A 20,157-nucleotide genomic window follows, 5' to 3' on the forward strand; every position below is an offset into this window, starting at 1 on the left:
TACTACTACGTGTATGACTACTACTACTACATGTATGACTACTACTACTACATGTATGATTACTACTGTATGTATGACTACTACTACTACGTGTATGACTACTACTACTACATGTATGACTAGTACTACTACATGTATGATTACTACTGTATGTATGACTACTACTACTACATGTATGACTACTACTACTACATGTATGACTACTACTACTACATGTATGATTACTACTGTATGTATGACTACTACTACTACATGTATGATTACAACTACTACATGTATGACTACTACTACTACTACATGTATGACTACTACTACTACTACTACATGTATGACTACTACAACTACTACTATTACTACATGTATGATTACTACTACTACATGTATGACTACTACTACTACATGTATGACTACTACTACTACATGTATGACTACTACTACTACTACTACTAATACTACTACTACATGTGTGATTACTACTACTACATGTATGAATGTATAATACTACTACTACAGACTACATGTATGATTACTACTACTACATGTATGACTACTACTACTTCTACTACTACATGTATGATTACCACTACTACATGTATGATTACTACTACTACATGTATGATTACTACTACTGCATGTATGAATACTACTACTACTACTACATGTATGACTACTACTACTACATGTATGATTACTACTGTATGTATGACTACTACTACTACATGTATGACTACTACTACTACATGTATGACTACTACTACTACTACATGTATGATTACTACTGTATGTATGACTACTACTACTACATGTATGACTACTACTACTACTACATGTATGACTACTACTACTACATGTATGATTACTACTGTATGTATGACTACTACTACTACATGTATGATTACAACTACTACATGTATGGCTACTACTACTACTACATGTATGACTACTACTACTACTACTACATGTATGATTACTACTACTACATGTATGACTACTACAACTACTACTATTACTACATGTATGATTACTACTACTACATGTATGACTACTACTACTACATGTATGACTACTACTACTACATGTATGACTACTACTACTACTACTACTACTACTACTACTACTACTACATGTGTGATTACTACTACTACATGTATGAATGAATAATACTACTACTACTACTACATGTATGATTACTACTACTACATGTATGACTACTACTACTTCTACTACTACATGTATGATTACCACTACTACATGTATGATTACTACTACTACATGTATGATTACTACTACTGCATGTATGAATACTACTACTACTACTACATGTATGACTACTACTACTACATGTATGATTACTACTACTACATGTATGAATGAATACTACTACTACATGTATGATTACTACTACTACATGTATGAATACTACTACTACTACTACTACATGTATGATTACTACTTCTACATGTATGAATACTACTACTACTACTACTACTACATGTATGATTACTACTACTACATGTATGACTACTACTACTACTACATGTATGACTACTACTACATGTATGACTACTACTACTACATGTATGACTACTACTACTACATGTATGAATACTACTACTACATGTATGACTACTACTACTACATGTATGACTACTACTACATGTATGACTACTACTACTACTACTACTACTACTACTACTACTACTACATGTATGACTACTACTACTACTACTACTACTACTACTACTACTACTACGTGTATGACTACTACTACTACATGTATGACTACTACTACTACATGTATGATTACTACTGTATGTATGACTACTACTACTACGTGTATGACTACTACTACTACATGTATGACTAGTACTACTACATGTATGATTACTACTGTATGTATGACTACTACTACTACATGTATGACTACTACTACTACATGTATGACTACTACTACTACATGTATGATTACTACTGTATGTATGACTACTACTACTACATGTATGATTACAACTACTACATGTATGACTACTACTACTACTACATGTATGACTACTACTACTACTACTACATGTATGACTACTACAACTACTACTATTACTACATGTATGATTACTACTACTACATGTATGACTACTACTACTACATGTATGACTACTACTACTACATGTATGACTACTACTACTACTACTACTAATACTACTACTACATGTGTGATTACTACTACTACATGTATGAATGTATAATACTACTACTACAGACTACATGTATGATTACTACTACTACATGTATGACTACTACTACTTCTACTACTACATGTATGATTACCACTACTACATGTATGATTACTACTACTACATGTATGATTACTACTACTGCATGTATGAATACTACTACTACTACTACATGTATGACTACTACTACTACATGTATGATTACTACTGTATGTATGACTACTACTACTACATGTATGACTACTACTACTACATGTATGACTACTACTACTACTACATGTATGATTACTACTGTATGTATGACTACTACTACTACATGTATGACTACTACTACTACTACATGTATGACTACTACTACTACATGTATGATTACTACTGTATGTATGACTACTACTACTACATGTATGATTACAACTACTACATGTATGACTACTACTACTACTACATGTATGACTACTACTACTACTACTACATGTATGATTACTACTACTACATGTATGACTACTACAACTACTACTATTACTACATGTATGATTACTACTACTACATGTATGACTACTACTACTACATGTATGACTACTACTACTACATGTATGACTACTACTACTACATGTATGACTACTACTACTACTACTACTACTACTACTACTACTACTACATGTGTGATTACTACTACTACATGTATGAATGAATAATACTACTACTACTACTACATGTATGATTACTACTACTACATGTATGACTACTACTACTACTACTACCTCATGTATGATTACCACTACTACATGTATGATTACTACTACTACATGTATGATTACTACTACTGCATGTATGAATACTACTACTACTACTACATGTATGACTACTACTACTACATGTATGATTACTACTACTACATGTATGAATGAATACTACTACTACATGTATGATTACTACTACTACATGTATGAATACTACTACTACTACTACTACATGTATGATTACTACTTCTACATGTATGAATACTACTACTACTACTACTACTACATGTATGATTACTACTACTACATGTATGAGTACTACTACTACTACTACTACATGTATGATTACTACTACTACATGTATGAATACAACTACTACTACTACTACTACATGTATGATTACTACTACTACATGTATGATTACTACTACTACATGTATGAGTACTACTACTACTACATGTATGATTACTGCTACTACATGTGTGAATACTACTTCTACTACTACATGTGTGATTACTACTACTACATGTATGATTACTACTACTACATGTATGATTACTACATGTATGATTACTACTACTACATGTATGACTACTACTACTACTATTACATGTATGATTACTACTACTACTACATGTATGATTACTACAACCACTACTACTACTACTACATGTATGACTACTACTACTACATGTATGACTACTACTACTACATGTATGACTACTACTACATGTATGACTACTGCTACTACTACTACTACTACTACCACATGTATGACTACTACTACTACATGTACTACATGTACTCTGAAGCAAGCTTCCAGAAAATTGGAACGGAAATGACGCCACACCAAACTGGAAGTCTTCCGACTAGCTTGGAAAGACAGTACTGTGCAGTACCGAAGAGCCCTTACTGCTGCTCGATCATCCTATTTTTCTAACTTAATTGAGGAAAATAAGAACAATCCGAAATTCCTTTTTGATACTGTCGCAAAGCTAACTAAAAAGCAGCATTCCCCAAGAGAGGATGACTTTCACTTTAGCAGTGATAAATTCATGAACTTCTTTGAGGAAAAGATTATGATTATTAGAAAGCAAATTACGGACTCCTCCTTAAATCTGCGTATTCTTTCAAAGCTCAGTTGTCCTGAGTCTGCACAACTCTGCCAGGACCTAGGATCAAGAGAGACGCTCAAGTGTTTTAGTACTATATCTCTTGACACAATGATGAAAATAATCATGGCCTCTAAACCTTCAAGCTGCATACTGGACCCTATTCCAACTAAACTACTGAAAGAGCTGCTTCCTGTGCTTGGCCCTCCTATGTTGAACATAATAAACGGCTCTCTATCCACCGGATGTGTACCAAACTCACTAAAAGTGGCAGTAATAAAGCCTCTCTTGAAAAAGCCAAACCTTGACCCAGAAAATATAAAAAACTATTGGCCTATATCGAATCTTCCATTCCTCTCAAAAATTTTAGAAAAGGCTGTTGCGCAACAACTCACTGCCTTCCTGAAGACAAACAATGTATACGAAATGCTTCAGTCTGGTTTTAGACCCCATCATAGCACTGAGACGGCACTTGTGAAGGTGGTAAATTACATTTTAATGGCATCGGACCGAGGCTCTGCATCTGTCCTCGTGCTCCTAGACCTTAGTGCTGCTTTTGATACCATCGATCACCACATTCTTTTGGAGAGATTGGAAACCCAAATTGGTCTACACGGACAAGTTCTGGCCTGGTTTAGATCTTATCTGTCGGAAAGATATCAGTTTGTCTCTGTGAATGGTTTGTCCTCTGACAAATCAACTGTAAATTTCGGTGTTCCTCAAGGTTCCGTTTTAGGACCACTATTGTTTTCACTATATATTTTACCTCTTGGGGATGTTATTCGAAAACATAATGTTAACTTTCACTGCTATGCGGATGACACACAGCTGTACATCTCAATTAAACATGGTGACGCCCCAAAATTGCCCTTGCTAGAAGAATGTGTTTCAGACATAAGGAAGTGGATGGCTGCAAACTTTCTACTTTTAAACTCGGACAAAACAGAGATGCTTGTTCTAGGTCCCAAGAAACAAAGAGATCTTCTGTTGAATCTGACAATTAATCTTAATGGTTGTACAGTCGTCTCAAATAAAACTGTGAAGGACCTCGGCGTTACTCTGGACCCTGATCTCTCTTTTGAAGAACATATCAAGACCATTTCAAGGACAGCTTTTTTCCATCTACGTAACATTGCAAAAATCAGAAACTTTCTGTCCAAAAATGAAGCAGAAAAATTAATCCATGCTTTTGTCACTTCTAGGTTAGACTACTGCAATGCTCTACTTTCCGGCTACCCGGATAAAGCACTAAATAAACTTCAGTTAGTGCTAAATACGGCTGCTAGAATCCTGACTAGAACCAAAAAATTTGATCATATTACTCCAGTGCTAGCCTCTCTACACTGGCTTCCTGTCAAAGCAAGGGCTGATTTCAAGGTTTTACTGCTAACCTACAAAGCATTACATGGGCTTGCTCCTACCTATCTCTCTGATTTGGTCCTGCCGTACATACCTACACGTACGCTACGGTCACAAGACGCAGGCCTCCTAATTGTCCCTAGAATTTTTAAGCAAACAGCTGGAGGCAGGGCTTTCTCCTATAGAGCTCCATTTTTATGGAACGGTCTGCCTACCCATGTCAGAGACGCAAACTCGGTCTCAACCTTTAAGTCTCTACTGAAGACTCATCTCTTCAGTGGGTCATATGATTGAGTGTAGTCTGGCCCAGGAGTGGGAGGGTGAACGGAAAGGCTCTGGAGCAACGAACCGCCCTTGCTGTCTTTGCCTGGCCGGTTCCCCTCTTTCCACTGGGATTCTCTGCCTCTAACCCTATTACAGGGGTTGAGTCACTGGCTTTACTGGGGCTCTCTCATGCCGTCCCTGGAGGGGGTGCGTCACCTGAGTGGGTTGAGTCACTGATGTGGTCATCCTGTCTGGGTTGGCGCCCCCCCCCCTTGGGTTGTGCCGTGGCGAAGGTCTTTGTGGGCTATACTCAGCCTTGTCTCAGGATGGTAAGTTGGTGGTTGAAGATATCCCTCTAGTGGTGTGGGGGCTGTGCTTTGGCAAAGTGGGTGGGGTTATATCCTTCCTGTTTGGCCCTGTCCGGGGGTGTCCTCGGAGTGGGCCACAGTGTCTCCTGACCCCTCCTGTCTCAGCCTCCAGTATTTATGCTGCAGTAGTTTATGTGTCGGGGGGCTAGGGTCAGTTTGTTATATCTGGAGTACTTCTCCTGTCCTATTTGGTGTCCTGTGTGAATCTAAGTGTGCGTTCTCTAATTCTCTCCTTCTCTCTTTCTCTCTCTCGGAGGACCTGAGCCCTAGGACCATGCCCCAGGACTACCTGACATGATGACTCCTTGCTGTCCCCAGTCCACCTGGCTGTGCTGCTGCTCCAGTTTCAACTGTTCTGCCTTATTATTATTCGACCATGCTGGTCATTTATGAACATTTGAACATCTTGGCCATGTTCTGTTATAATCTCCACCCGGCACAGCCAGAAGAGGACTGGCCATCCCACATATGCTCTCTCTAATTCTCTCTTTCTTTCTCTCTCTCGGAGGACCTGAGCCCTAGGACTATGCCCCAGGAATACCTGACATGATGACTCCTTGCTGTCCCCAGTCCACCTGACTGTGCTGCTGCTCCAGTTTCAACTATTCTGCCTTATTATTATTCGACCATGCTGGTCATTTATGAACATTTGAACATCTTGACCATGTTTTGTTATAATCTCCACCCGGCACAGCCAGAAGAGGACTGGCCACCCCACATAGCCTGGTTCCTCTCTAGGTTTCTTCCTAGGTTTTGGCCTTTCTAGGGAGTTTTTATTAGCCACCGTGCTTCTACACCTGCATTGCTTGCTGTTTGGGGTTTTAGGCTGGGTTTCTGTACAGCACTTTGAGATATCAGCTGATGTACGAAGGGCTATATAAATACATTTGATTTGATTTTGATTTGATTTGACTACTACATGTATGACTACTACTACCACATGTATGACTACTACTACTACTACTATATGTATGACTACTACTACTACTACTACATGTATGACTACTACTACTACTACTACTACATGTATGACTACTACTACTACATGTATGAATACTACTACTACATGTATGACTACTACTACTACATGTATGACTACTACTACTACTACATGTATGACTACTACTACATGTATGACTACTACTACTACATGTATGACTACTACTACTACATGTATGACTAATACTACTACATGTATGACTACTACTACTACATGTATGACTACTACTACTACTACATGTATGACTACTACTACTACATGTATGACTACTACTACTACTACTACTACGTATGATTACTGCTACTACATGTATGACTACTACGACTACATGTATGATTACTGCTACTACATGTATGACTACTACGACTACATGTATGATTACTACTACTACTACATGTATGATTACTACTACTACTACATGTATGATTACTACTACTACATGTATGACTACTACATGTATGACTACTACTACTACATGTATGACTACTACTACTACATGTATGACTACTACTACTACTACTACATGTATGATTACTACTACTACTACATGTATGACTACTACTACTACTACTACATGTATGACTACTACTACTACTACATGTATGACTACTACTACTACTACATGTATGACTACTACTACTACTACATGTATGACTACTACTACTACTACTACATGTATGACTACTACTACTACTACATGTATGACTACTACTACTACTACATGTATGACTACTACTACTACATGTATGACTACTACTACTACATGTATGACTACTACTACTACACGTATGACTACTACTACTACATGTATGATTACTACTACTGTATATATGATTACTTATACTATATGTATGACTACTACTACTACTACTACTACTGTATGTATGACTATTACTAATGTATGTATGATTACTACTACTACTACTACATGTATGACTACTGCTACTACTACTACCTTCCACTACTACCACTACTACTACAACTACTACTACTACCACTACATGTATGATTCCTACTACTACTACCACTACTACCACATGTATGACTACTACTACTACATGTATGACTACTACTACTACATGTATGATTACTACTACTACCACATGTATGACTACTACTACTACTACTACTACTACTACTACTACTACATGTATGACTACTACTACTACATGTATGATTACTACTGTATGTATGACTACTACTACTACATGTGTGATTACAACTACTACATTTATGACTACTACTACTACTACATGTATGACTACTACTACTACTACTACATGTATGATTACTACTACTACATGTATGACTACTACAACTACTACTATTACTACATGTATGATTACTACTACTACATGTATGACTACTACTACTACATGTATGACTACTACTACTACACGTATGACTACCACTACTACTACTACTACTACTACTACTACTACTACTACTACTACATGTGTGATTACTACTACTACATGTATGAATGAATAATACTACTACTACTACTACATGTATGATTACTACTACTACATGTATGACTACTACTTCTTCTACTACTACATGTGTGATTACTACTACTACATGTATGATTACCACTACTACATGTATTATTACTACTACTACATGTATGATTACTACTACTGCATGTATGAATACTACTACTACTACTACATGTATGACTACTACTACTACATGTATAATTACTACTACTACATGTATGACTACTACTACTACTATTACATGTATGATTACTACTACTACTACATGTATGATTACTACTACTACATGTATGACTACTACTACATGTATGACTACTACTACTACTACTACTATATGTATGATTACTACTACTACATGTATGAATGAATACTACTACTACATGTATGATTACTACTACTACATGTATGAGTACTACTACTACTACTACTACATGTATGATTACTACTACTACATATATGAATACTACTACTACTACTACTACATGTATGATTACTACTACTACGTGTATGAATACTACTACTACTACTACTACTACTACATGTATGATTACTACTACTACATGTATGAATACTACTACTACTACTACATGTATGATTACTACTACTACATGTATGAATACTACTACTACTACTACTACATGTATGATTACTACTACTACATGTATGATTACTACTACTACATGTATGAGTACTACTACTACTACATGTATGATTACTGCTACTACATGTGTGAATACTACTTCTACTACTACATGTGTGATTACTACTACTACATGTATGATTACTACTACTACATGTATGATTACTACTACTACTACTACTACATGTATGATTACTACTACTACATGTATGATTACTACTACTACATGTATGACTACTACTACTACTACTATTACATGTATGATTACTACTACTACTACATGTATGAATACTACTACTTCTACTACATGTATGACTACTACTACTACATGTATGACTACTACTACTACATGTATGATTACTACTACTACATGAATGACTACTACTACTACATGTATGATTACTACTACTACATGTATGACTACTACTACATGTATGACTACTACTACATGTATGATTACTACTACTACATGTATGATTACTACTACTACTACATGTATGATTACTACTGTATGTATGACTACTACTACTACATGTATGTATGACTACTACTACATGTATGATTACTACTACTACATGTATGACTACTACTACTACATGTATGACTACTACAACCACTACTAATACATGTATGACTACTATTACTGTATGTATGATTACTACTACTACATATATGATTACTACTACATGTATGACTACTACTACTACTACATGTATGGCTACTACTACTGTATGTATGATTACTACTACTAAATGTATGATTACTACTACTACATGTATGATTACTACTGTATGTATGATAACTACTACTACATGTATGATTACTACTACTACATGTATGACTACTACTACTACATGTATGATTACTACTGTATGTATGATTACTACTACTACTACTACTACATGAATGACTACTACTACTACATGTATGATTACTACTACTACATGTATGACTACTACTACATGTATGACTACTACTACATGTATGATTACTACTACTACATGTATGATTACTACTACTACTACATGTATGATTACTACTGTATGTATGACTACTACTACTACATGTATGTATGACTACTACTACATGTATGATTACTACTACTACATGTATGACTACTACTACTACATGTATGACTACTACAACCACTACTAATACATGTATGACTACTATTACTGTATGTATGATTACTACTACTACATATATGATTACTACTACATGTATGACTACTACTACTACTACATGTATGGCTACTACTACTGTATGTATGATTACTACTACTGTATGTATGATAACTACTACTACTGTATGTATGATTACTACTACTAAATGTATGATTACTACTACTACATGTATGATTACTACTGTATGTATGATAACTACTACTACATGTATGACTACTACTACTACTACATGTATGATTACTACTACTACATGTATGACTATTACTACTGTATGTATGACTACTACTACTTCTACCTACCACTACTACTACTACTACTACTACTACCTACCACTACTACTACTACTACTACCACTACATGTATGACTACTACTACATGTATGATTACTACTACTACATGTATGATTACTACTACTACATGTATGATTACTACTACTACATGTATGATTACTACTACTACATGTATGATTACTACTACTACATGTATGACTATTACTACTGTATGTATGACTACTACTACTTCTACCTACCACTACTACTACTACTACTACCTACCACTACTACTACTACTACTACTACTACTACTACCACTACATGTATGATTACTACTACTACTACTACTACTACATGTATGATTACTACTACTACATGTATGATTACTACTGTATGTATGATTACTACTACTACATGTATGACTACTACTACTACATGTATGATTACTACTACTACATGTATGACTATTACTACTGTATGTATGATTACTACTACTACATGTATGACTATTACTACTGTATGTATGATTACTACAACCACTACTACTACATGTATGACTACTACTACTGTATGTATGACTATTACTACTGTATGTATGATTACTACTACTACATGTATTACTACTACTACCTACCACTACTACTACTACTACTACTACTACTACTACTACTACTACCACTACATGTATGATTACTACTACTACTACTACCACTACATGTATGATTACTACTACTACATGTATGATTACTACTACTACATGTATGAATACTACTACTACATGTATGAATACTACTACTACTACAATGTATGATTACTACTACTACAAAAATCTTGCATTCTTTTAGTAAACCAGCACCTTGTGACATCACCAGAGTTTGCGGGATAGTTCCTTTCACCTTGGCTTGTACTCCATTTATAGAAGAGGCCATCACTGTGGCCCCATCGTAACACTGTGCCACAACTTTGGCTGTGCAGTCACACTCCTCTAAAAAGCTGATAATTCGGGCAGCATCCGCTTCTGCCAGTTTATCCTCAGTTACATCCTCCAATTTACCAAACCTTTCCTTCTCACCAGCATCGTTAGAGTAACGCAACACATAAGACATTTGGGCTTCATTGCTGATGTCTGTCGTCTCGTCAACCATGATGGTTGCTAAGGAGGTTTTTTTTAAATTCCTCCTTCATGACATCTGTCATTACATTCGCGACTGCATGTATCAGGTAATTTTGGATTTTGCTACAACCGCTGGAAGTGCCTGTGAACACGGTAGCTATAGCCAAATGGCAGTTTAACAATCTGCCATACATACCAAAAAATCCAGTATTTCCAAGAAGTTTCCCTTATTAGCTGATTCCTTACCCTCATCATGTCCACTGAATGCTAAATCTTGCTTGCCTAAAAACACAACCATATGAATCTCCCTGTTGTGCCTGACTTTATCATTGTGAGCAAGTGTCTCATTGCGCCGCTGCTTGTTGAGAAGAAGGTCTACTCTTGTTTCCCCAAATGGTTTAAACTCACTGTAGCTCGCAGGTGTGAAGTTGAGTTTTGGAGTCGAAGTGCTGACTTTGTCTAACAGGCTAAATCTTTGAAACCAGTTATCCAGGTTGAGCTATAGTATTATCAGTGCTGAAGAGTAGGCAATTCCAACAGTAAAGCTTTTTTGTCAGCTCACAGCCGGTTATCCACGGATAGTGCGCATAATAATGGGGCGGCAGGGTAGCCTAGTGATTAGAGCGTTGGACTAGTAACCAAGTTCAAATCCCCGAGCCGACAAGGTACAAATCTGCCATTCTGCCCCTGAACAGGCAGTTAACCCACTGTTCCTAGGCCGACATTGAAAATAAGAATTTGTTCTTAACTGACTTGCCTAGTTAAATAAAGGTTAAAAAAAATGTTTTATTGAAAATGCCTTTCAAAACAATTTTCTCTTCATACCAAATCAGGTAATGTCCTCGATTACTCTCTCTGCAGTTGCCATCGCCATCGTTACATACACTCAGCTAGCTGGGCTCAAGCGTGACAAAAAAAGATAAGGCTTGCTATTGGCTCTGAATTAGTGACGTATGCTTAGGCATCATACAATTGTCCCACCTATTACAAGACTATTTGTGATTGGTTGATTCTACTGTCATTCCAAAATGCTGCTCTAATCAAGTCAATGTCAATGTCTATTCAAAGCCTGAGCGCCTAGTCAATGAGTGTTGAGCCCAGCTAGATTATTTCTATCAAGAGACTACCAAAGAAAAATTCAGATTGGATATTTTTTTCTCTTGGATATTAACCCTTCTTTTCCCAACACAAACTGAAGAAATTCAATAGGAAGATCATTACAATTAAGGCAAAAAAAATATTAAATCAATGAAAAGAAAATTACTAATTATAATATATAAAAATATACACAGATTTGTATCTACCCTGAGGGCGTAGAGGGCCCTGATGGTTCCCTACTGACTACTACTGGGTAATGGTACAGTCACTACTACATGTATGCCAACGACTACTAATACTACTACTAATACTACTGGGTAGTACTACAGTCACTACTTGTTGTGAAATTGTTAGGTTATATTACTTGTTAGATATTACTGCATGGTCGGAACTAGAAGCACAAGCATTTCACTAAACTTGCATTAACACCTGCTAACCATGTGTATGTGACAAATGCATTTGATTTGATTTGATTTTACTACTACGATGTAGTACACAGTCACTACTATTACTTATACTCTCACTATTTATTCTTACTGAGACAGGGGTAGGGTGACAGTGTGGGGAGTAAAATCCATTACAAACAGTTACTCAGTGTACAGTGAGGGGAAAAAGTATTTGATCCCCTGCTGATTTTGTACGTTTGCCCACTGACAAAGAAATGATCCATCTATAATTTTAATGGTAGGTTTATTTGAACAGTGAGAGACAGAATAACAACAAAAAAAATCCAGGAAAACGCATGTCAAAAGTGTTATAAATTGATTTGCATTTTAATGAGGGAAACAAGTATTTGACCCCCTCTCAATCAGAAAGATTTCTGGCTCCCAGGTGTCTTTTATACAGGTAAAGAGCTAAGATTAGGAGCACACTCTTAAAGGGAGTGCTCCTAATCTCAGTTTGTTACCTGTATAAAAGACACCTGTCCACAGAAGCAATCAATCAATCGGATTCCAAACTCTACACCATGGCCAAGACCAAAGAGCTCTCCAAGGATGTCAGGGACAAGATTGTAGACCTACACAAGGCTGGAATGGGCTACAAGACCATCGCCAAGCAGCTTGGTGAGAAGGTGACAACAGTTGGAGCGATTATTCTCAAATGGAAGAAACACAAAAGAACTGTCAATCTCCCTCGGCCTGGGGCTCCATGCAAGATCTCACCTCGTGGAGTTGCAATGATCATGAGAACGGTGAGGAATCAGCCCAGAACTACACAGGAGGATCTTGTCAATGATCTCAAGGCAGCTGGGACCATAGTCACCAAGAAAACAATTGGTAACACACTACACCGTGAAGGACTGAAGTCCTGCAGGGCCCGCAAGGTCCCCCTGCTCAAGAAAGCACATATACATGCCCGTCTGAAGTTTGCCAATGATTCAGAGGACAACTGGGTGAAAGTGTTGTGGTCAGAGGAGACCAAAATGGAGCTCTTAAGCATCAACTCAACTCGTCGTGTTTGGAGGAGGAGTAATGCTGCCTATGACCCCAAGAACACCATCCCCACTGTCAAAAATGGAGGTGGAATCATGCTTTGGGGTGTTTTTCTGCTAAGGAGACAGGACAACTTCACTGTATCAAAGGAAGTATGGACGGGGCCATGTACCATCAAATCTTGGGTGAGAACCTCCTTCCCTCAGCCATGGCATTGAAAATGGGTTGTGGATGGGTATTCCAGCATGACAATGACCCAAAACACACGGCCAAGGCAACAAGGGAGTGGCTCAAGAAGAAGCACATTAAGGTCCTGGAGTGGCCTAGACAGTCTCATAAAAAAATCCCATAAATCCCATAATCCCATAAAAAAATCTGTGGAAGGAGCTGAAGGTTCGAGTTGCCAAACGTCAGCCTCGAAACCTTAATGACTTGGAGAAGATGGGAGTGGGACAAAATCCCTCCTGAGATGTGTGCAAACCTGGTGGCCAACTACAAGAAACGTCTGACCTCTGTGATTGCCAACAAAGGTTTTGCCACCAAGTACTAAGTCATGTTTTGCAGAGGGGTCAAATACTTATTTCCCTCATTAAAATCCAAATCAATTTATAACATTTTTGACATGCATTTTTCTGGATTTTTTGGTTGTTATTCTGTCCCTCACTGTTCAAATAAACCTACCATTAAAATTATAGACTGATCATTTTTGTCAGTAGGCAAACGTACAAAATCAGCAGGGGATCAAATACTTTTTTCCCTCACTGTACAGTACTGTCAAGGTTTCCTAGCAAAGTTCCTAGAAAGTTACAAACCATCCTCCTCACAATTCAAGGAAAGTCAATCATCTGTGAAAAAGAGATCTAGTAAAAATTTTATCATCTCAGCACTAATTACAAAATCTAGCCTTTCTGAGATACAGCTTTGTCTTTGGCCTCCCATTGGACAGACCCATGTGTCCATCACTGACTAACCTTTCTCATAGGCCCACATGAGGCAGGTCTGCTCCTCCTTCTCCCCACTGGACCGGCTGGGGTCACAAGCCACCAGGTTCATGTCAGCCCCGCTGTCCAATAGGAACTGGACCAGACGTATGTGGCCGTGGAAACATGCACTGTGCAGACCTACAGAGATAGTGACAGGGTTCATAGGTTATTAGCCTAAGCAGTCAGATCAACCGCTGGTTTAGAAGTCCTTGCCAATCGTCAAGGTCGTTTTTTATATTTGACTATTGCTGCAAAACATTTTTTTATTGGAACTAGATCTTATTAAGTGCTCTCGGGTGGTTTAGATGTTATTTGTAGGGCCAAGAGCTTTTCCTCTTCAGTTCTGGTCAACAAAAACTCCTGGCCTCAGTCATACTTTAACATTAGGGTCAAGATATTGTTCTGATCGCGTGACCTGGCCAGGGAAAACCTCCTGGCCTTAGGTTAGGTAACGAGGAGACATAGCCACCTGTGTGTCCGTCTCTGCCCTGATGGTTGATGCTCATGGCGTTCTGACCGAGCAGGAACTTGACCATCTCCAGACTCTTCCCATAGGTGCAGGCACTGTGGAGAGAGGTAGAGACTGCTGTTTTCTTGGAGCAGTACAGATGGAGAAGGTAACTCATAGGGTTACACTAGGGTTATTACCTGTGAAAGGCGGTCTCGCTAAATATGTTCTCCTTGGACAGACTCTCTGTGCCTGACAGCTGCACTATCTCCTTCACCACCTCAAACTTTCCATTGTAGCAGGCCCTGTGGAACACAGGCGCAATGAGTTGCAGATACAGCTAGACACATAAGGAGATCATAGTAGCTTTAATCAGTCTCAGTGAATAAGACCAGGGGCCATATGTATCAAATCAAATCACACTTTATTTATCACATGCTTTGTAAATAACAGGTGTAGACTAACAGTGAAATGCCCTTCCCAACAATGCAGAGAGAAAAATATAGAAAAAATTATAACACAAAGAAAAAATACACAATGAGTAAAGATAACTTTGCTATATACACGGGAACCAGTACCAAGTTGATGTCCAGGGGTTTGAGGTAGATATGGGCAGGGGTAAAGTGAATAAACAACAAGATATATCATTAACAGTAGCAGTAGTGTATGCGATGAGTCAAAAGAGTTACTGCAAAAGAGGGTCAATGTCGATTGTCAGGGTAGCTATTTTGTGGACTCATCTATTTGGAAGTCTTATCTGCGGGCCCATGCCAACATTTTTCTGCCTCCTGGGGGTGAAGAGGCATTGTCGTGCCTTCTTCATGACTGTGTTGGTGTGTGTGGATCACGTAAATCCCTTAGTGATCAAGTGTCTCAGAGTAGGAGCACTGATTTAGGATCAGTTTTGACTTTCAGTTTAGATCACAATGAATACTGGTTACATAGATGGCGGGGGTAGATTCTAGATCAGCCATCCAACTCTGAGACACTTGATACAAACATCCCCAGTAGAGTTCAATCTGCTGCTGAACTCCTCAGAGGGTACTGACATGAGCCAGTGAAATCATTCTGTCTATTTCCCCCGTGTTGTACTCTAAATGGTTTCACCCCAGATGTTCTTATCATTATGATATACTGTATCATTAGTTAACTCACAGGTGGAGAGGGGTGTCTCCGTAGATGTTGACGGAGTGAGGCTGTAGCTCAAAGTTGCCCTGCAACAGGAAGTGGACCACTTCATGGTGGCCGAAACGGGCACAGAAGTGGAGTGGGACGTGGTCCTCATTGTCCTGAGCATTCACTGTGGAGGAAGAAGGACTGAGTTGTTTTCTGGTTGGGCAACTTTAAATAAGCCAGTAATTTTCTTACTAAAACCATTTACAACTTTAAATACGCCAGTAATTTCCTTACCAAAACCATTTACAACTTTAAATAAGCTAGTAATTTCCTTACTAAAACCATTTACAACTTTAAATAAGCCAGTAATTTCCTTACTAAAACCATTTACAACTTTGAACACTTTGCTGAAACCATGAATAAATCCAGAGTCGTTGTGTGACTTGTAGATAAACATGATGGTCAGTACCGGTAGACCATAATGAACATCAGGTCCACTATGCAGTTACATCATAATGTTCCCCACTCAAGCGCATGTCCCATCAAGATAAACAGTATATCACCTGAACTGTGGATTGTATTGAGAGCATGTTTACAGACACGGTGAAACTCAAGCATGTACCATGTAGCTCCCAGACCTACTGCACTAACTCTCACCTTCAGTCTTGCTCCCCTCTGCCAGCAGCAGTTTTACGACGCTGAGGAAGCCCTTGGCGGCTGCCAGGTGTAACGGTCTGTCTCCCACCTCCCCACTCACATTTACATCCGCCCCAAACTTCAACAACAGCTTAGCCACCTGAGAGATTTACATTTTAAACATTTAGCAGACACTCTTATCCAGAATGACTTACAATTAGTGCATTCACCTTAAGATAGCTAGGTGAGACAACAACACATCACAATCGTGGCGGGCTGCGGCATTCTGGATAAGTTGCAGAGATTTGATGGCACAAGCAGGGAGCCCAGCCAACAGAGAATTGCAGTAGTCTAGACGGGAAATGCAAAGTTCCTGGATTAGGACCTACGCCACTTCCTGTGTGAGGAAAGGTCATACTCTACGAATGTTGTAGAGCATGAACCTGTTTTGATGTTTGCTGAGAACGACAGGGTCCAGGGTCACACTGAGGTTATTTGTGACTCACAACCTGGATTCAGTCTTATGTAGAACAATTTGAAATTGTGCATGATCATGCATGATGGACTCCCTGTCACGGATGTCATGCCAGGGTTGCCCTTAGTTTGAAGATGTAATCCGGAGACAGGTGTTTTCTCCCTCTCTTTAGCTATTATATTCTAATTCCACTGATTTCAAAACTCGATCCTCCAGAAAGTGGAGAGAGACACTTATGCAGCACCACTACACGATACATAAAAAAGACGTTTGACAGGATTACCAACACAGACTCACCAGTTCAAATAGACAGAAGCATTCTATATGGCAGACCAATCCAAACTCCTTTTTTGGTATATCCAGCCCACTCATTATCTCAGCCAATCATGGCTAGTGGGAAGGTTGCTGTCTTTTTATGTGGCTTTGCCAACAAGGCTCATAAATTAACACTTTGTTTTTAAGGCACATGAAAGTTCACATGTTCCAGAAGGAATTTCTGCCAAAAAAAACGCATTTTTGTAAAAACACATTTTAAAAAGTTCAAATGGCTCTCTTCTGAAGCCGTGACTTGCGACATACACCTAGTTTCCTGAAACAGGTCACATTTGCACTCTGGAAGAGGGACAGCATGGCAGAGCGGAGAGCCTCTGTGACACAGAGGAGAGTGGTCTTAGTTGAGTGAGCAGCATTGAAGCCTGACTGGATAGGGTTTTGAAGATCGTTCTGAGAGAGATAACGAGAGAGTTGGTCAGAGACAGCACACTCAAGTGTTTTGGAAAGATAAGAAAGAAGAGATACTGGTCTGTAGTTTTTGACATCAGATGAGTCGACTGTTGGTTTCTTGAGGAGGGGAGCAACTCTGTCCATCTTTAAGTCAGAGGGGACACAGCCAGTGGAAAGGGATGAGTTAATGTGATGAGGGAAGTGAGAAGGTCTCCAGAGATAGTCTGGAGAAGGGAGGATGGGATGGGGTCAAGTGGGCAGGATTTCATCTGGAGAGAGAGGGAAGAAAGAGATCAATGTGTAGGGTAGTTCTGATTAGGACCAGTGGACTCAATAGGCTGAGGGAATGACAAGCAGATGTCATCAAAGGATTAAGGAGGGAGGAGAAAGTGGAGAGGAGTTTCCCAGGGTTGTAGGTAGAAGCTTGAAATTTAGAGTGATAGAAAGTGTGGATACAGATGAACAGAAGGTAGAAGTGAAGGGAGTGGATGACAGGTCCTCCGAAAATGTAGTTTTCTTCCATTTCTGCTCAGCTGCCTGCAGCCCTGTTCTGTTAGCACGCAGTTAGTCACTCAGCCACAGAGTGGAAGGGGAAGGTTGAGCCGGCGGGGAGGAAAGTGGACAGTGGGAGTCAAAGTAGGCGGAAAAGGAGGAGAGTAGGGTCAAAGAGGCAGAGTCAGAGTCATTTGACAGGAGGGAGAAGGATTTAGCAGGAGAGAAGGAAGAGAAAATAGGATAGAAGAGAAGAGAGTAGTGGGAGAGAGAACAAAGATTGAGGCAGTGCATGACCATCTGGATAGGGGCTGAGTGGGTAGTGTTGGAGGAGAGAGGGAGAGAATAGTAGTGACCAGAAACCTGCAGGGGGGGTGCAGTGAGATTAGTCTGTTTGTCTTGTGAATGGGAGCATGACTGGGAAAGGCTGAGATCGAAAGAGGAAAGGAGTGGAAAGAAAGAGGGGGAAAGAAATTAATTGAAGTCAGGTGTTGCGGGGTTAAAGTTGCACAGTACGATGAGTGGTGAGCCATGGTCGGGAAATTAGCTTATCAAGGTGTCAAGCTCATTGAGGAACTCTCCAACAGCACCTGGTGGGTGATATATGACAACAATGTTAAACTTGATTGGACAAGTGACAGTGACAGCATTGAATTCAAGTGAGGAGATAGACGGGTGAGATAGGGGGAAAAGAGAACATCTCCACTTAGGAGAAATTAGTAGCTCTGTGCCACTACTGCGACGACCAGATGCTTTTGGACTATGAGAGAACACATAGTCAGAGGACGAGGTAGCAGCTGGAGTAGCAGTGTTCTCTGATGTAATCCATGTTTCTGTCAGGGCCCAAAATTGTAGGGAGATAAACTCAGCCTTAGAGACTGCAGATCGTCAGTTCCAAACGCTGCCGGAGACTAGGAATTCATTGGTTGTGCATGGAGGGTACACTAAATTAGAAGGTTTGCAGCCACGG

The 20,157-nt window shown here is 38.8% G+C and overlaps 1 protein-coding gene across 1 annotated transcript in view; it reads right to left on the reverse strand.

Annotated features, from left to right (window-relative positions):
• The window catches only part of LOC118957515 (serine/threonine-protein kinase TNNI3K), a 37,009-nt gene that overhangs the window by 9,147 nt on the left and 7,705 nt on the right, over nucleotides 1-20,157 (reverse strand). Inside the window, exons 7-11 of the mRNA XM_036974310.1 lie at nucleotides 17,519-17,657; nucleotides 16,901-17,045; nucleotides 15,946-16,050; nucleotides 15,767-15,861; nucleotides 15,286-15,435 (exon numbers count right to left, since the gene is read on the reverse strand). Coding sequence (XP_036830205.1) covers nucleotides 15,286-15,435; nucleotides 15,767-15,861; nucleotides 15,946-16,050; nucleotides 16,901-17,045; nucleotides 17,519-17,657 — 634 coding nt within the window. The remainder of the gene's footprint in view (nucleotides 1-15,285; nucleotides 15,436-15,766; nucleotides 15,862-15,945; nucleotides 16,051-16,900; nucleotides 17,046-17,518; nucleotides 17,658-20,157) is intronic.

This window comes from Oncorhynchus mykiss, unplaced genomic scaffold (assembly GCF_013265735.2).
Source record: "Oncorhynchus mykiss isolate Arlee unplaced genomic scaffold, USDA_OmykA_1.1 un_scaffold_453, whole genome shotgun sequence".
Lineage (NCBI taxonomy): Eukaryota > Metazoa > Chordata > Actinopteri > Salmoniformes > Salmonidae > Oncorhynchus > Oncorhynchus mykiss.